We start from the raw sequence: 19514 nt of genomic DNA on the forward strand, positions 1-19514 counted from the left end.
GCTGCAGGACAGCAGTACAGTGATTAATACTCTGGGCTCGTTAGTGTGAAGAGGTGTCTACAGCACACAGACACGCTGCAGGGCAGCAGTACAGTGATTGATACTCTGGGCTCGTTAGTGTGAAGAGGTGTCTACAGCACACAGACACGCTGCAGGACAGCAGTACAGTGATTAATACTCTGGGCTCGCTAGTGTGAAGAGGTGTCTACAGCACACAGACAGGCTGCAGGACAGCAGTACAGTGATTAATACTCTGGGCTTGTGAGTGTGAGGACGTGTCTACAGCACACAGACACACTGCAGGACAGCAGTACAGTGATTAATACTCTGGGCTCGCTAGTGTGAAGAGGTGTCTACAGCACACAGACACGCTGCAGGACAGCAGTACAGTGATTAATACTCTGGGCTCGTTAGTGTGAAGACGTGTCTACAGCACACAGACACACTGCAGGACAGCAGTACAGTGATTAATACTCTGGGCTTGTGAGTGTGAGGACGTGTCTACAGCACACAGACACACTGCAGGACAGCAGTACAGTGATTAATACTCTGGGCTCGTTAGTGTGAAGAGGTGTCTACAGCACACAGACACGCTGCAGGACAGCAGTACAGTGATTAATACTCTGGGCTCGTTAGTGTGAAGAGGTGGCTACAGCACACAGACACACTGCAGGACAGCAGTAGTCAGGTCATCTACTGTAATCCCAGGAAAAGGAAAAACACCTGTCTGGTCTCAGGATTTCTATGCAAGATTGGGACAGGTCAGATCTGGGATGAAGGACCCAGAAAGATCAGATTAGTATTGTAACGGGTGCTGGCGTACCAGTAGGGGGCGCTCTCCCTTCTGACCAAGAACGTCTGTGCCTTTGCCCCAGTGCAGCGAGAGGGGACACTGTCATTTCAGGAAGCCCCCTCCTTCAACTCAGCCATTAAACCAAGATCCTGCCTTCTGTGTCACCAGAGATCCCACGGCTCTTCTCAAGACTGATGGGTCTGACCCCAGCGTCCCAGCTGAAGACCCCTCTGAGCTGCACGGCCTCGACTCCCTCAGCTCAGAGGGCTGAAACTATTTCCCCTCTCTCCCTCGGAGCTCTAGAAACGGGCTGACTGAACATTTCTAATTAATAATAATAATAATTGCTTACACTTATATAGTGCTTTTCTGGACCCTCCACTCAAAGCGCTTTACAGGTAATGGGGATCCCCTCCACCCCCACCAGTGTGCAGCCCCACCTGGATGATGCTCCAGTCCTCTCACACACACCAGCTCTCAGTGGGGAGGAGGGCAGAGGGATGGAGCCAGTTCAGAGAGGGGGGTTATTAGGAGGCCATGAGGGGTAAAGGCCAGGGGGGGAATTTGGCCAGGACACTGGGGTAACACCCCTACTCTTGTCGAGAGACACCCTGGGATTGTTAATGACCACAGAGAGTCAGGACCACGGTTTGACGTCTCATCTGAAGGACTGTTTACAGTCTAGTGTCCCCGTCACTATACTGGGGCATGAGGACCCACACAGACCACAGGGTGAGCGCCCCCTGCTGGCCCCCACTCACACCTCTCCCAGCAGCAGCCTCAGCTTTCCCAGGAGTCTCCCCTCCAGGTACTGGCCAGGCTCCCACCTGCTGGGCTCCAGTGGGGTGTGTGAGCTGGGAGCTGCAGGGCGATCTGGCTGCAGGCTGGCTTTACAGATGGACAGCGGGCCGATCTCTGCGACCACAGGCCCCCGAAGAGCCGCGTCAGACAGGAGGCTCCAGGCGAGAAGGGTCTCACTGCGGGGAGATCTGGGCCTCACGCAGGCCGGGGTGACATCTGAGCCCGGGGCTGTGGTCGGCCCCTTGGGGCCTCTGAGGAGCAGGGAGACTGTTGCCAACAACAGAAACCCAGGAGAAACACAGATCCGCCTTCAATTACACAGCCGAGACCCAGGTGACACAGCATTCCCACGGACAGAGAGGTGGGGCTTTGGGCTCCTGCCACTGCAATGTCAAATCAACAGCCGACCCCAGGGAAACAGTGGAGTCACTGCTAGACCCTTCAGAACTCCCCTGCACCCCGGAAAACACTCACATCCCTTCAAGTAGGGACGAGGACAGAACCCCAATAAGATCTCATCCAGCTATTACTGGGTATTACTGGGCTTCAACTTGCACAGAGCACAGAGAGTGGTGGGGGTGGGGAACAAGCTGCCCCGCTGTGTTGTTGAAGCTGGTACCCTAGTTTCTCTCCAGACCCAGCTGGGTGAGCTCCTCCAGTCAGGACAGGAGGCTCTTCTGTACACAGAGGGTGGTGGGGGTGGGGAACAAGCTGCCAGGGTCTGGCTGTCTGGGGAGAAGCCAGGGTATCGGCTTCAACAACACAAGGTGAGCTGGGTGAGCTCCTCCAGTCAGGACAGGGGGGGCTCTTCTTTACACAGAGGGTGGTGGGGGTGGGGAACAAGCTGCCCAGCCCTGTGGTTGAAGCCGATACCCTGGCTTCTCTCCAGACACAGCTGGGTGAGCTCCTCCAGTCAGGACAGGAGGCTCTTCTGTACACAGAGGGTGGTGGGGGTGGGGAACAAGCTTCCCAGCCCTCTGGTTGAAGCCGATACCCTGGCTTCTCTCCAGACACAGCTGGGTGAGCTCCTCCAGTCAGGACAGGAGGGGCTTCTTTACACAAAGGGTGGTGGGGGTGGGGATTTCCACTCCAGGGGAGGGTGCCCACGCGCCACGCCTGTCCCGGAGGCTGTGCCCTCGGCGGCTCGGCTCGCCCGCGCTGGCCGCTATATAAGGAGGAGGCAGCCCGGCGCCGCACACACACACACACTCCCTCACGCGCAGCACCAGCATGGCCCCTCCTCGCCTCCTGCTCCTGCTCCTGCTGCTGCTCCTGCTGCTCCTGCTGCCCCCCGGCCCGCGGGCGCAGGGCGACCCGGCGCTGCCCTTCTCCGAGCGGCTGGACGGCGCCGGCGCCGCCGTGCTGAGCTGGGGCTTCGACCCAGCCCGGGAGCTGCTGACCCTGGAGCTGGCCGTCAACACCAGCGGCTGGGCCGGCCTGGGCTTCAGCCCCCGCGGAGACATGGTGGGGGCCGACCTCGTGATCGGGGGGGCGCTCCCGGACGGCCGCTGGTACTTCTCGGTAACCCGCCCGGAACCGGTCCTCTCGGGACACGACACGACACGACACGACACAACACAACACAACACAACACAATCAGCACAGGGGGTGTCAGCAGGTCTGTGCTTCAGGCAGGAGGTAGAGAGCAGCTCTTTCTGACCAGAGCACAGAGCAGACAGACACAACACACACACACACAGGATCTCCATACGCTGTGATGGACTGGCCCTGGTGTGAGTGTGTGTGTGTGTCCTGTGATGGACTGGCCCTGGTGTGTTTGTGTGTGTGTGTACGCTGTGATGGACTGGCCCTGGTGTGTTTGTGTGTGTGTGTGTGTACGCTGTGATGGACTGGCCCTGGTGCGTGTGTGTGTGTGTGTGTGTGTGCGTGTGTGTGTGTCCTGTGATGGACTGGCCCTGGTGTGTGTGTGTGTGTGTGTGTGTGTGTGTGTGTGTGTGTGTGTGTGTGTGTGTGTGTGCGTGTGTGTGCTGTGATGGACTGGCGTCCCTTCGCACAAATGCGCTAAAGAAATCCACAGCCGTTACTCCAGAAGCTCAGCTTCCAAAAGACTTGCGGAAGCCTAAGAGCGTGAGAAAGGAGGAAGGAGGGCGTACCGAGGCAGCGCACGATGGCGGGGCTTGGAGCCACTGTCCGATGCCGACGTGCGTCCCCGCGGGGCTCTGAGCGCTGGTGTGGCTGTCCTCCCCTCAGTCTCCTGCTCCAGCAGTTCTCCGGCAGCTCTGGGCCTGCGGTTTCGCAGGAAGACTTCCTGGACAGCGAAACGACGAAACGCGATCTCACTGAACCGACCCCCTTCCATTGTAGGGGCCTGGGTTTCTCTCTCCTGCCAGGGGAGAAAACGACAACAGAAACCTGGAAACCCAGCCCAGCCAGGTGGTGGACAATCCCTTTCAGGAGCAGTGGGTCGCTGTGACCTACGGAAGGGGAAAACCCATGTTGTAAAACGCATGGTACCTTCACTGAGAAAATGAAAGCCCAGCGGAACACAGCCGAAGGAACAACTGGGTTATACAGTAACTATATAGCCTTCGAGCTTAAAGCACAGGTGAAAACCACTAGTTCAGTAAAAAGGTCACACTTCTTCATCTCAGAAAACGCGATTGTCTCGAGAAGAAATAGCAATTCCATCAAGTAAGAAGTAGCAGGCGACAATCGGTGTTTTCTCCACGAATTGATTGTGTGTGAAAGGCGGCCCGCAGAGCTATTTCTCCATTCCAGCATCGGAAAGAATCGGCGTTGATGACGAGCGCATTTCGGACCGCAGTGAAAGTCAGATGTACCACAGTAACGTGTAAAACCCCCCCAATTTACAGCACAGAATAGAGGACATTTCCAGGTCCGCGCCGCGCCGGGCTCTGCGATCCAGAACCAGGCCAACGAGAGCTCCGGTGGGGTGAGGCGGGCCTGTGACTCTGTGGACAAGCAGGCCTGTGAATCGGCTCTTCTCCTCCAGCAGAAGTATCGCTCTCCACCGCCAGGCGGCCTCACTGACACGTACTGCTCGTTAACTCTGCCTGCAGGTCACCTGGGAACACTCCTGCGGCGACACGTCCGCTGCACAGCCTGTCCTTGTCCACTCGTCCATCACAGCGCCTCAGCCAGTACAGGGACTAGTGAGCAGGAAGGGCCGCCTCACCTCGCAGTTCTCACTAACTCCCCCCTCTGGCCAGTGGAGAGACCAGGGCTTTCTCACAACATGGAGACTTACAGGACGTCCACAAATCTCACGATACCGCGCAGTCGATGAATTTAAGATTTAATCACGGATTGAATTGGCTCTATGAATTGGCTTCATCACTCTGCCCTCCTCCCCACTGAGAGCTGGTGTGTGGGAGAGGACTGGAGCATCATCCAGGGGGGGCTGCACACTGGTGGGGGTAGTGGGATCCCCCTGACCTGTAAATTTCCCATTGGCCCTTACCAATCATGGCCTCCTAATAATCCCCCTCTATGAATTGGCTTCATTACTCTGTTCTCCTCCCCACTGAGAGCTGGTGTGTGGGGAGCGTTCTGGCGCACTATGGCTGCCGTCACATCATCCAGGGGGGGCTGCACACTGGTGGGGGTGGAGGGGATCCCCATTACCTGTAAAGCACTTTGAGTGGAGTGTCCAGAAAAGCGCTATATAAGTGTAAGCAATTATTATTATTATTATTATTATCAGTGGTCTGAGAAACTGAGACTCCGTCTCCCCTCCCCCCTTAAAGCAGACATCAGCCGTGAACTGTACCTGACTTCCTGTTCGGTCCTGTCGCTCTCCCGGCAGGATCGCTATTCCGCTGGGAATGAGCTCCCCACGGAGGACCCTCAGCAGGACTACACCCTGCTGGCCCTGACCGAGTCCGAGGGCCGGACCGTCATGAGGTTCAGGAGGCGGATCCTGAGCTGCGACAGCAGGGACTTCGGCATCACGGTGAGCGGGCCGCCCCCCTGCCCCGGTCCAGTCCGGTCCGGAGTCCGGGAGGAGGGGCGGCTCGGCGCCTGACACCCACGGCGTTTGTCCCGCAGGCCGGGCCGGTCAAGGTGATCTACGCCTACGGGCTGAGCGATGAGGTGTCGTACCACGGCGGCCACAGGGGGACGAAGGAGATCAATCTGCTGGCCCACTCACCCCGCTCCTCCCCGGCCAACAGCAGCCACTTCGACGTCACAGCCGGGAACGTGAGTGTCGGGGCCGGGGTGGGGGCGCGGCCACACTCCGCCTCTCGCGGGGGACCCCCCCCTCCCTCCCTCCCGCGCGTCTCCTGGTCTAACTCTCGCGGCGCTCCTCTCCTCCCCCCGAGCGGCTCACTCCTGGGGCCGATCCGCGGCCGTCCGGACCGCTCGCCCGGGCCGGGTTTTCCCGGCGCTTCCCAGCATGCCTTTCCGGACGCAGCTGTTGACTCGCGGGTCTCGATCTCTCCTTCCCAAGGGAGTCGGGGTCCAACTGGTAGAAGCCTGTTTCCTGGAAGCTCTCTGCTCCTGTCGGAGCGATCGTCTCCGGGCTTCACCGGTAGAATCTGGGGGGTCCACAGGATGCGTGAATCCGAAAGAGGGGGGTCCCTCAGCTCTTGGTGCTGTTGTGGGGGGCTGGGTGACGTCATACCCCCCCATCTTCCTGATCCTTCTCTCTCATCTCCAGTTCACAGTCCCAGCACTGGGCACGTACTACCACTGCAGGATTGTCCGATTCCCCAGCTTCGGAGGAAAGAACCACATCTATCGGGTCAGTGAGTCGGGGGGCTCTTTCCCTCTGGTATGATTGCTGGGGGGGGTGCCGTGTGTCTCTCAGGGGGGTGCGGTCTCCGGGCTGTTCTGTCCCTGTCTGACGTTGGTCGCCGTCTGAAGTGAAAGGGGGTCGAACCCTCGTCTCACCCTCTGCGTCTAGGTTTCGGGCTTACCTGTGTTCTGGTGGGAAACCGGGTTCCGGAGTTTCTCACCTGAGCGCAGGCCGAGCTCTGCGCTCACGGGGTCCGAGTCCCAGCGATGTCAGTGGGACACTGTCACCCCTGCAGCGCCCCAGCCCCCCCGTGTGTCACGCCCTCTGCAGCCAGAGGGCGCTCCTTCTCTGTCCTGTCCCTAGTTTCCGGTCTGCGGCCCCTCTCTCTCCCTGGGGCTCTATATTTCCGGGTCTTGCACTCTGCCCTCGCTCAGCGTTGACGTTCGGGTGTCCTGAGACCCGCCTAGCACCAGGGCGCCCCACGTCCACTCCCCGAGGGCACAGGTTTCTCTACGGCATTCCTGAACCCTTTGCGCTGACGAGCCCGGGCCTTTTTCCCGTCTCGGCACTACGCAACTGGGTCTTTTTCCGCTCTCCTGCTCCCCATGGTTCATCCCTCTGGACGTCCGTGACACCGTGGTGCCCCACCCAGAAGCAGACAGGGTGCTGCCTCTCCGAGGGCCTGCTCTTCCTCACAGGCCGGTCCGTCTCTCTCTCTCTCTCTCTCTCTCTCTCTCTCTCTCTCTCCCCCTCCCAGATCGAGCCCCTGCTCCAGAACCTGGACCTGGTCCACCACGTGCTTCTGTACCGTTGCTCGTCCGAGGTCAACGCCACGCTGGAGGGGGAGTGCTACACTCGGGACTACATGGCGTTCATCCAGTGCTTCGAGGTGCTGGCCGCATGGGCGATCGGAGGAGAGGTGAGCGCGGACGAGCTATCTCGCGGGACGGGCCAAGCCGCCGTCTGCAGGGGGGGGCGGATTCGATTAAAAAACCCTGCCTGAGAGTAACCACCAGGTGACAGAGAGCCCGAGGCGGGGGGGGGCAGACGGTATTTCTCTGGAGTTGAAAATGCCGTCGGCGGCCGTGCTGAACTTCCAGCTCCCAGCAAAGAGGTCTCCAGGTTCTGCGGAACGTTACTGCCGATCGTACCCGGTCTCTGCTGTCCAACAGGTCCTTGTGGGTCCTCATGCCCCAGTATAGTGACGGGGACACTAGACTGTAAACAGGCGCCGTCCTTCAGATGAGACGTCAAACCGGGGTCCTGACTCTCTGTGGTCATTAACAATCCCAGGGGTGTCTCTCGACAAGAGTAGGGGTGTTACCCCAGTGTCCTGGCCCAATTCCCCCCCTGGCCTTTACCCCTCATGGCCTCCTAATAACCCCCCTCTCTGAACTGGCTCCATCCCTCTGCTCTCCTCCCCACTGAGAGCTGGTGTGTGTGAGAGGACTGGAGCATCATCCAGGTGGGGCTGCACACTGGTGGGGGCAGTGGGATTCCCCCTGACCTGGGAAGAGCTCGTAGTGGAGGGTCCAGACAGGGGCTGTATAAGTGAATAATAATAATAATAATAATAATAATAATAATAATAATAATAATAATAATAATAATAATAGCTGTAGTTTTGGTTGTTAGCACCGAGAGCAGCTTCCATGAGAAGCCGCAGAGGAAGCGTCAGCCGGACCCTGCAGGGCTCAGGAGGGGCTCCTGCTGGCTGAGCCCAGAGCCAGGCGTCTCTCTGAGGAGAGGAGATCCCGCCGCAGCTGACAGATTTCTCTCTCCTCCCCCCAGGCGTTCGATCTCCCGCCGAACGCCGGCATGCCGGTGGGGGGGGCCGGAGACGTGCCGTTCTACAGGCTGGAGATACACTACAACAACCCCTCCCAGCAGTCAGGTGACCCCGCGGGCTCAGGAGGTGTCGCTGTGACCACACACAGACATACACTCACACCAGGGTCTGTCCATCACAGGACACACACACACACTCACACTCACACCAGGGCCAGTCCATCACAGGACACACACACACACACACACACACACACACACACACACACACACTCACACACACACTCACACCAGGGCCAGTCCATCACAGGACACACACACACACACACACACACACACACACACACACAGACACACCAGGGCCAGTCCATCACAGGACACACACATACACACTCACACCAGGGCCAGTCCATCACAGGACACACACACTCACACTCACACCAGGGTCTGTCCATCACAGGACACACACATACACACTCACACCAGGGTCTGTCCTTCACAGGACACACACACACACACTCACAGTCACACCAGGGTCTGTCCATCACAGGACACACACACACACTCACACTCACACCAGGGCCAGTCCATCACAGGACACACACACACACCAGGGTCTGTGCATCACAGGACACACACACACACACACACACACACACACACACACACACACACACACACACACACACACACACACACACACACACTCACACCAGGGCCAGTCCATCACAGGACACACACACACACACACTCACACCAGCGCCAGTCCATCACAGGACACACACACACACACTCACACACACCAGTGCCAGTCCATCACAGGACACACACTCACCAGGGTCTGTGCATAACAGGACACACACACACTCACACCAGGGCCAGTCCATCACAGGACACACACAGACACACACACACTCACACCAGGGCCAGTCCATCTCAGGACACACACACACAGACACCCACACCAGGGCCAGTCCATCACAGGACACACAGAGGCACACACACTCACAAAGACACACAGACACACACACACCAGTTAGCCCACCAGCATGTCTTTAGACTGTGGGTGGAAACTGGAGCACCCAGAGGAAAACCACATGAACACGAGGAGAACATGCAGACTCCACACAGACAGCACCCCAGGCCAATTAGCGTAGACGAGCTGCACAAGCATCGTGTTGTCAATGAGGTTAACAGGATGAAGGAGAGAGTGACACACCCCCTCCACTGGGAATCTGCTCTAGTCCCAAGGGGGGGGACACCTCTGCACCCCCAGGTGTAACAGAAACATCATCGTCATCCTCACTGCCCAGTTCCTGGGCGGTGAAGCTGGCGCTGGCCGAGCGCAGGAGCAGACCAGTAACTCCCACCTGGTCTCCCAGGTCGCGTGGACGACTCCGGCCTGCGCTTCCACTACACCCCCGAGCTGCGCCAGCAGGACGCCGGGGTCCTGAGCGTCGGGCTCGCGGTGAACGAGGCCTACGTCATCCCCCCGAACGCCACGGCGTTTCGCAGCTACGCCGTCTGCAAAACCGCCTCTTTCTCGGACGTAAGTGCGTCTCCCGCGGGACATATTCCTGGTTCTTGGGTCAAGCCGGGATCACAGGGAAAAACAGCCCTAGACCCCGGCGTAGCGTTCCTGCAGATTAGCAGCTGTACACTACCGAGGGGCACAGCGCGCGCTGTGCCACGCCTGGGATTTGAACCTGCAATCCCTCCCAGCAGGAGTCCAGGACGTCCACCCTCCACTCAGCACGGCTGACGTGACGTTAAACTGGGGGGCATCTTCCTAGGACAGGAGAGCCCAGCGTGCCAGCCAATCCCACAGCAGAACAGGGCGACAGCCTCTTTAATTGGTTAATTGAGGGTCCGCCCTGCCGATGGCTGACGGTCCCCCCCTCGTGTCCCCCCGTGTGCAGGTCCTCTCTGGCCCTGTGGCGGACCTCAACGTCTACGCCGTGCTGCTCCACACTCACCTCGCCGGGCGAAAGGTCAGGGTCGGTCACTTCAGGTAAGAAGGGAGGAACTCACGAAGACCACACAGGAAGAGTGAACAGATTCGGGGCAGACGATGCAAACTCTGAGCGCTTAGACAGTTAAAAACAAACAGCAGTCTGGTAAGCCCGATGTCTGAGCCCGGCTCTGAAGTTTGGATTCGTGTGTGGTGAAAGGAGAGGAGGGTGTGTGTGGGTTCAGGGCGCGGCCACCGTCACAGACAGTTCTGATGTCTCCAAACGAGCTGCTGGACTTTGGAAAACAAGTGTCACGGTGAACAGATGATGCATGCTCTGTCTATCGACACTTCCCGTCTTATTTTGCTGTTTTATTAAGAATAAGCTTTGTTTAGTTTGAAATATATTGCATCCATGCACATATACTGCACTTGTTCATGTATGATGAAGACCCCTGTCTGAAAGCCAGGCAGTGAGCTGATAGTGTTAAACCTAGGCAATCGCTCCTCAGCTCCTCCTGTTAATCTAAACCCCAGTTAGAGCAGTAACTTGTTCCCAGTCAGGCTGCTGTACAGTGGGAAAGGTTAGAAGATGAGAAACTTGGGACTGTAATGACCTGTCAGTGCAGCAGCTCCAAGGAAAACCAATCTTCCGACGATTAACCGATCTGGAACAGGTGATGCAGGCTCTGTTCGTCAGCGTTTCGTGTCTCGTTCCCCTGCCTTGATGGTGTCTGAAAGGTTAAAGGTTAACCCTCAGCAGTAGCTCCTCGGGGCAGAGAGATGTATTCTCCCTGGGGTGGGGGATGCAGGGGGAAACGTCTGACTGTCAGGAGGTGAATTTTCACCAGACGGACCAGATTTCACCAGCAGAGCCCCTGAAGTCCAGTTGGTGTCAAATTATTGGAGTGAAAGGAACAGATCTAGACGTTTCTTGCCCGTGTCGAGGAAAACCCAGTCTTCACTCAGGTTAGGAGATTGTCAAACAGAGATCTGTAATACAATCAGCTGAAGGGGAGCACATCACAGAGATAGGGTTTCCCCTCACACTCAAGACATGCTCACTGGACTGAAGTTATAGTTTCCTTTTTATACATACTGGACTGGACAGGACACACACACACACACACACACACACACACACACACACACACACACACACACACACACACTCACACACACACACACACACACACACACACACACACACAACAGGGCCAGTCCATCACAGGACACACACACACAGACACACACAGACACTCACACCAGGGCCAGTCCATCACAGGACACACACACACACACACACACACACACACACACACACACACACACACTCACACCAGGGCCAGTCCATCACAGGACACACACACACAGACACACACACACACTCACTCACACTCACACCAGGGCCAGTCCATCACAGGACACACACACACACGCACACACCAGAGCCAGTCCATCACAGGACACACACACACACACTCACACCAGGGCCAGTCCATCACAGGACACACACACACTCACACCAGGGCCAGTCCATCACAGGACACACACACACACACTCACACCAGGGCCAGTCCATCACAGGACACACACACACAGACACACACACACACACACACACACACACACACACACACACACACACACACACACACACACACACACACACACTCACACCAGGGCCAGTCCATCACAGGACACACACACACACACACACTCACACCAGGGCCAGTCCATCACAGGACACACACACACACACACACACACACACACACACACTCACACCAGGGCCAGTCCATCACAGGACACACACACACTCACTCCAGGGTCTTTAACATATCAAAGGAACATACAGGGAAAGGGGCAGTTTCAGAAGTCAAACAACCAGGACAGGAAGATGCCGTTTGGCATCCTGCAATCTGTTTCATTTCTCTCTGGTTGAATGGGTGTGAAGAATCACAGGCTTTAGTTTGCACCTACAGTAAGTGGACAGTGGTCTTAGGTGCGAACAGAAAACCTTTCCCGAGCACAGTCAGTGTCCTGACCTTCTGACTCGTTCTTCCACACCTGCTTTCGCCTCTGCCCGCTGTCCCTTCAGGAACGGGGAACAGATTGGATTCCTGGGGCTGAATGAGAACTACAACTTCGATAACCAGCAGACCTCGTACCTGGGCAGCACCGTTCCGCTGAAAGTGGTGAGCTGGGAAAACCGTTCGCCCAAAGCCCGCTGCCTCGTCCCTCCAGCCCTGATCGGAATTCCACCTCTTCCCACACGTATATCTGTATCTGTATCTGGAATCCTCAGGCGCTCGGACACAGCGAGCAGAGAGACGATCGTTTCAGGTCCCAGTGGGGCGCTGGGATAGGGCACTTTTAAAAAGTCACCTGAGCAGTGAGGATGACGACTCTGAAATTCACGCAGCGAAAGGAACGGGCTTAAACCCGGTTCATGAGGTAGTGATGTGGGTGCGTTTCCTGCACAAATTAACCCTTCACCTCACGAGGGCCAGTCTCCCACCACAGCTCGTTTAGAGAGGCATCCCTTCGTGCAAACCCAGTCACTGTCATAGATTACAGCCTGGACAGGGTGCTAGACAGTGCCAGTCTGGACCAGAGCCCAGCTGGCACATCTGTGGGAGAGAGGACACCCCCTGTGGGTACAGGAGAGAGGGGGTATTGAGTCTCCTCCCTGCTGGATCATACTGCGTCTTAGTGTGGTCCACCAGGATCGAACTGGTTTTCTTGGGGTTACGGTCAGTCTTGAGAAGTCCATAATGAACCTGCGGATGTGAAAACAGGCCACCTGTCCTCTTTGCTAGTTAGAATCTAGACCATAGCTTCAGTCATCTGGCCTGCACGGTCAGGACCCGTTTAGCTGGCAGCCTGAAATGAGTTTTTTTTTTACCACAACCAAATCCCTTTTAAAAAGAAATCCTTAAGATGAACAGCAACTTTAGATCTTCAATACGGATACAGAAATACAGGAGAGAACGTGTGACAGAATATTTGCCAACTCCCACGATGACAATATAATAATAATAATAATAATAATAATAATAATAATTGCTTACACTTATATAGCGCTTTTCTGGACACTCCACTCAAAGCGCTTTACAGGTAATGGGGATCCCCTCCACCCCCACCAGTGTGCAGCCCCACCTGGATGATGCGACGGCAGCCATAGTGCGCCAGAACGCTCCCCACACACCAGCTCTCAGTGGGGAGGAGAGCAGAGTAATGAAGCCAATTCATAGAGGGGGATTATTAGGAGGCCATGATTGGTCAGGGCCAATGGGAAATTTGGCCAGGACACTGGGGTAACACCCCTACTCTTGTCGAGAGACACCCTGGGATTCTTAATGACCACAGAGAGTCAGGACCTCGGTTTTACGTCTCATCTGAAGGACGGCGCCTGTTTACAGTCTAGTGTCCCCGTCACTATACTGGGGCATGAGGACCCACACAGACCGCAGGGTGAGCGCCCCCTGCTGGCCCCACTCACACCTCTCCCAGCAGCAGCCTCAGCTTTCCCAGGAGTCTCCCCTCCAGGTACTGGCCAGGCTCCCACCTGCTGGGCTCCAGTGGGTGGGCTGCCAGTTGTGAGTTGCAGAGTGATCTGGCTGTTGGCTTAGTATTTAGAACTGTAGAATATTTGAAACTTACATGTACGATGGGCAGAAGCAGTGGGACAGTCCCTGTCCCGGTCCCAGGTCTCTCTCTGACGTGTCTGGTTTCTGTCCTCCAGGGAGACGAGATTGTGGTGGAGTGCACCTACGAGACGAAGAATCGCACAGCGCTCACCCCTGTAAGTGTTCCTCTTCCAGTCAGCGATGAGAAAGGGCTGATATTCCAGCAGATCGGGCGTGTGGACCCTTCGATGTCACGGCACGTTTTTCGACGAACGAAATATTTCGGCACTTGGAACGGCTGTGGCTGGCGAACCCCTCAGGATCAGCAATCCACTGGAAATGTCTGAAAGTGCAGCAGATGATTGCTGCCATGCGCCACCCCTGGTGAAGAGTTTCACAACTTTCACGAGTGTGGCTGTCGGAGGAATTGATTCACGATCGTCAAGAGTCAGACGATCGGAAAATGAGGCAACTCCTTAAAGCTTCCTTTACAGTTTGCTTCTAATAATAACATCACTTTATTAACCCTTTACAGTGTCTTGCATGAGGAATGTGTCTTCTCTCAGACCCCAGCCTGCTCTCCAGGAGACACACAGACAGGGAGAGAGAAGCTGGGGGGTCAGAGCGCAGGGTCAGCCGTTTATACGGCGTCCCTGGAGCAGCTGGGGTGAAGGGCCTCGCTCAGGGGCCCAACAGAGTAGGATTCCTCTGCTGGGCCGCGGGATTTGAACCGGCAACCTCCCAGCCACAGGCGCAGATCCTGAGCCACAGAGCCACCTCTCCGCCCAATCTGATCCATTATTAGAAATGCACTTATTCCTGGTGAAGGTCTTGGCATCTCAGCGCCTGTCCTGACCTCGGTCCCACTCCAGACAGAGCTGTCCTCTCGATCGAGGCCGGTGCTGTGCAGAGCGCACACGGTCTAGAGACACCGGTCAACAGGGCCAGGGCAGGCCATCCTGAAAGGAGACCCACCTCTGTCAGGCTGTACGACAGCAGCTGGGCACTCAGACAGTTCCTGGAGCTGTGACACACAGATCAGCAGATGGAATATCCGCCCTGGCGCAAGATGCACCCCTCTCCAGACACACCACCTACCCGAGCCCTGTGGAAGTGCTGGAACCCATGTTCCTGGGTGCCTTCAGCACCAAAAAAGACCACTAAAACTGCACTAGGCGGATCTCTGGAGGTGTGTACCACCCCTACTCTCTCTGCCCATAGATTAGAAAGATAGGGCAGGTTGAAAGATTTTTAAAAAAGTGTTCCGAGCCATTCATTTTTTTACACAAGCACGGTTTTCCTCCCGTAAAAGGAGAAGCCTGATTTTCTGATTCTTCGTTACTCCTAGAGCTGTTAAAGATGGCAAAACGCCTGCCCTGAGACCCTTCGGGAAAGAGAAGCCGATAACGTGTGACAGCTGTTGCAGTGTAGCACAGGGTCACACAGTCTGGATTTTGTCCTCTGGGGGGGTAACTTGTGGTTGATCATTGCTACAAACACAGGGGCCGGTCTGGGCAGGCTGGTCTCTGGCCGCAGCCCAGCGCTGGGTACCTCTGTCTGTTCACCAGATGCGAGACAGCCTTCGCTTGCCCATGTTGCGCTGCAGAAGCGTGTCGGAAATCACAGCCGGGCAGGAGGAAAGAAGGGAAAGGAAGAGGAAAGAGCAGCACCCACCCTCCAGGCAGTGAGGGGTGCTGCTCTCTCGCCACTTCGAGGCCTCCAAAAGCTCGCGCAGACCGACAGCGGACCCTGGGTGACGTGACCCCCCTCCTGTGTTCGTCGCGAATTCGTGCTGATGACTCGGTGGTGATTTTTCGCTCCGGTTTCTCCGCAGCTGGGACTTGCTTCTGTGAACGAGATGTGTATCGCCTTCCTACATTATTCCCCAGCCACGAAAATTAAATTCTGCAACAGCCTGCCGGACATTACGCAGATGGCTGTTTCCCTGGGTACTTCAAGCATTCTGTAAGTAACCATTTCAACCTTTTTAGCATGATGATTATTATTATTATTACAGTATAATGCTGCATAGTTGTTTCCAACCACCTTTTGGATGGAGAGCTTTAATGGTTAATTGAAGTCAACAGAATACCAATATAACAAGGAACCAGTAAAGGTTCATTCCCTGCTGAAAAGAGAAGGAAAGAAACACAGCGTTTTCAAAGCCGAAACGTTTCCTTTCTTCTCTTCTCAGCAGGGAATAAACCTTTACTTGTTCCTTTGCAGCTTACGCCTGCTGACGCAGCTCCTACCACCTGAACTACAGCTACAATAGGTTTACGGGAAACTCTGTCTTTATTTTTGCAGGTTAAAACAAATGATTCTGGGCCAGGGAAAACAAGAGTTCATTTTCAGATTTAATACGCCTTTCAGTTGTTTTAATCAGGGGATGTTTAATTAAACATTGCAGGATTGTCTCACCCCGAATGTATGACAACATTTGAGCGTTTTTGCTCATTGGGTCGCATGTAACTCATTGATCCACAGACATCATACAGCTGGGAAAAAGAAGCACTTGTACACTTGGACAGCCCAGGTGCTGTCTCACTACACCAGTGAGGACAATCCCACCGACGCCACCAACACTCACACTCGTACAGCCCAGGTGCTGTCTCACTACACCAGTGAGGACAATCCCACCGACGCCACCAACACTCACACTCGTACAGCCCAGGTGCTGTCTCACTACACCAGTGAGGACAATCCCACCGACGCCACCAACACTCACACTCGTACAGCCCAGGTGCTGTCTCACTACACCAGTGAGGACAATCCCACCGACACCACCAACACTCACACTCGTACAGCCCAGGTGCTGTCTCACTACACCAGTGAGGACAATCCCACCGACACCACCAACACTCACACTCGTACAGCCCAGGTGCTGTCTCACTGCACCAGTGAGGACAATCCCACTGACGCCACCAACACTCCCAGCTGTGCAGTCCCAGGTTCTGTATGTGACTCCACCAGTAAGGACGATCACCTTCAGTCAGGGTCATCGATGGGTTTGTCTGCCGATCCAGTTTATTCGTCCAGGCACCCCTTCCTCCCACGCTGGTAACTCTCTCACCCCCTGTGTCGTTTCCAGAGATGCGTACATCAAGCTCTACACAATGATTTGGAACGACAACACGGTGGAGCAGTTCCAGAACATCCTGAAAACCGTCCCTCAGAATATATACATCGACTCCTCTGTGGTAAGCACACCCTTGCGGTTAATTGATCTCAGTGACCCAACACCAGGCAGCGTCTGTCCTCGAAACTGTACACAGGCCTACAATAATAAATAATCCCCCTGATACTTATATACTACTTCTCTGGACCCTCCACTCAGAGCTCTTCCCAGGTCAGGGGGAATCCCACTACCCCCACCAGTGTGCAGCCCCACCTGGATGATGCTCCAGTCCTCTCCCACACACCAGCTCTCAGTGGGGAGGAGAGCAGAGGGATGGAGCCAGTTCAGAGAGGGGGGTTATTAGGAGGCCATGAGGGGTAAAGGCCAGGGGGGAATTGGGCCAGGACACTGGGGTAACACCCCTACTCTTGTCGAGAGGCACCCTGGGATTGTTAATGACCACAGAGAGTCAGGACCTCGGTTTGACGTCTCCTCCGAAGGACGGCGCCTGTTTACAGTCCAGTGTCCCCGTCATATGACTGTTTGCAGCTTTGAAACCCCCCTGGACGCAGCCTTTGAACTGTTGCGTTCCTTCATGAAAAATCGCATGGGCAAAAACAAAAATACTGGCACAATCTTCCAATCAAGCAGGCGATTCACCTCCATTAAGGCTTCAGCGGGGGGAGGGTAACATATCCATTCGACGAACGAATCCGCAAAAACACACGTTTGTCACCTGCACGGGCGCCACGAGACGCTTATCTGCCTGTGTCAGCTCCCATTCAAGGGCAGTCGGGAGACACCAAGAACATCCACACTGAACAGCGACAGGGTAAAAGCCCCATCAGTGGGAGCCAGCGGCAGGGGCAGAGTTCAGTAACCTGACAGCCTGGGGGAAGAAACTGTCTCTGAATCTGGACGCTTGTGCCCTTATGCTCCTAGAAGACCCTGTTCAAGTTCAAGTTTATGGTCAGTAGACTCATACGCAGGTATATGGTATGACGAAATGCTATTTAGCGAGCTCTCGGGCGATAAGTCGTTCAAAGAAAAACAACAACAGCAATGCAATCGTATAACAAAAGAAAGACAGAGACCACAGGCAGTGTGCAAAAAAACAGCAACAGGCAGTGTGCAAAACAACATAAAGGTAACAGGTTGTGTGCAAAAACATGCGTGAAATAAGGGGATATGCTTGGGGATAGGCTTGCTTTTGCAAGAAATGAAAATCTGGCGTGAAAAGCAGGAACCTATCGAAACCCTACAGGGGAAGGTTCTGCTAAACCAGTGGACTGCTCTGTCCCACTGCCTGCTCTCTCTCCGCGGGCTCCCAGTTCTTCAGACTAACCAGCTGGGTCCGGTAAGTGACCTGTTTCTGAAGGTCGGATCTTTCTTCCCAGAACACCACCAGTTTCCGGACAACCACGGGACTGGTCCGGGACGTGAAGGCGACCCCCTCGGCGAGCTGCAGAGCCGCCAACGGCGCGCCCGGAGGCACAGGGCACAGCCCCGGCGCCACCCGCTGGGGTCAGGCAGCCAGGCTCGGCCTCCTCGGCCTGGCCGCCCTGTACCGGCCCTGAGGCAGGCTGGGAGCTGCAGGCGCGGGCTGCTGGGAACGGAACGAGCCGGAAACAGGGGGGGGCGGCGCCGGTTCTGTCTCAGCTGGTGGTGGGCCGCCCGTCTGGATCTGCATGTGTGACCCCCCAGTGTGGAAATAGGAATATAGAAGCGCTGTCTAGAGGAGACCCCGCTAGTCATAGGCTGTAAGGTTAGAGTGATTCTGTCAGGGGCGCAGATCTGAATCACATAGCTTGATCAATAAGTAGCGCAGCGTGCCCCCATAGTGTCCTATTGATTATGTAACAGTAACAGTAGCCAGGGTTATAGGACGAGATCTGACACGGATTGGTTTGTATTTCTTTCTGATCTCTGGAATAATCATACAGGTTGATCAGTATGCCTGCACCCCAGCGAGAGTCCCAGAGTCGTTTATTGATTACGTGTCCTGAGAGACAGCCGCACAGGGGGTGGGTCCGACGCGGAGCTGTTTCTAACTCTCTGGTGTCATGACGGAAATCCTGGATCGTCCTCTGGGAAGAGCTCAACTGGAAACCAGACTGGGCAGCTGGACGGGTGTTTGTTTCAGTCCGAAACCACTGGTGACCAAGCGATCTCGAGGGGTGTGGCGACCCCCCGTCGTTATGAACTTTACTCATTTTCTGACAGTTCAGAGTCAACTGACTTTCCCACAATTCGCTTGAAGTAAAATACTTTACATCACTTGTTTATCCCTTGCAAGACTGAAGTAGAGAATAGGAGACACATCTCTACACAGAGGGGGGTGGGAGTGGGGAACAAGCTGCCCAGCCCTGTGGTTGAAGCCGACACCCTGGCGTCTCCAGACACAGCTGGGTGAGCTCCTCCAGTCAGGACAGGAGGTTCTTCTGTACACAGAGGGGGGTGGGAGTGGGGAACAAGCTGCCCAGCCCTGTGGTTGAAGCCGATACCCTGGCTTCTCTCCAGACACAGCTGGGTGAGCTCCTCCAGTCAGGACAGGAGGGTCTACTGTACACAGAGGGGGATGGGAGTGGGGAACAGGCTGCCCAGCCCTGTGGTTGAAGCCGATACCCTGGCTTCTCTCCAGACACAGCTGGGTGAGCTCCTCCAGTCAGGACAGGAGGCTCTTCTGTACACAGAGGGTGGTGGGGGTGGGG

The 19514-nt window shown here is 55.7% G+C and overlaps 1 protein-coding gene across 1 annotated transcript; it reads left to right on the plus strand.

The window, feature by feature from the left end:
• The first annotated feature begins 2667 nt into the window (after positions 1-2667).
• Positions 2668-18770, plus strand: LOC148654380 (DBH-like monooxygenase protein 2 homolog). The gene is made up of 13 exons (XM_088646486.1): positions 2668-3115; positions 5382-5528; positions 5624-5776; positions 6237-6320; positions 7072-7233; positions 8106-8208; positions 9485-9651; positions 10022-10113; positions 12155-12251; positions 13802-13861; positions 15520-15650; positions 16777-16885; positions 18201-18770. Exons 1-13 carry the CDS (start codon positions 2825-2827, stop codon positions 18378-18380), a joined length of 1776 nt encoding a protein of 591 aa, XP_088502612.1. The 5' UTR covers positions 2668-2824; the 3' UTR covers positions 18381-18770.
• Positions 18771-19514: the final 744 nt, after the last annotated feature.

Source organism: Lepisosteus platostomus, chromosome 9 (assembly GCF_059453375.1).
Source record: "Lepisosteus platostomus isolate fLepPlt1 chromosome 9, fLepPlt1.hap1, whole genome shotgun sequence".
Taxonomy (NCBI): Eukaryota; Metazoa; Chordata; class Actinopteri; order Semionotiformes; family Lepisosteidae; genus Lepisosteus; species Lepisosteus platostomus.

What these genes read in the sequence shown, in the direction of transcription:
- LOC148654380 (XM_088646486.1), top strand. Translation starts at nt 2,825, where the DNA reads ATGGCCCCTCCTCGCCTCCTGCTCCTGCTCCTGCTGCTGCTCCTGCTG. An exon ending in TCGACGTCACAGCCGGGAAC is followed by an intron (nt 5,777 to 6,236) that starts GTGAGTGTCGGG and finishes TCTCATCTCCAG; the next exon opens with TTCACAGTCCCAGCACTGGG. An exon ending in TATACATCGACTCCTCTGTG is followed by an intron (nt 16,886 to 18,200) that starts GTAAGCACACCC and finishes CTTTCTTCCCAG; the next exon opens with AACACCACCAGTTTCCGGAC.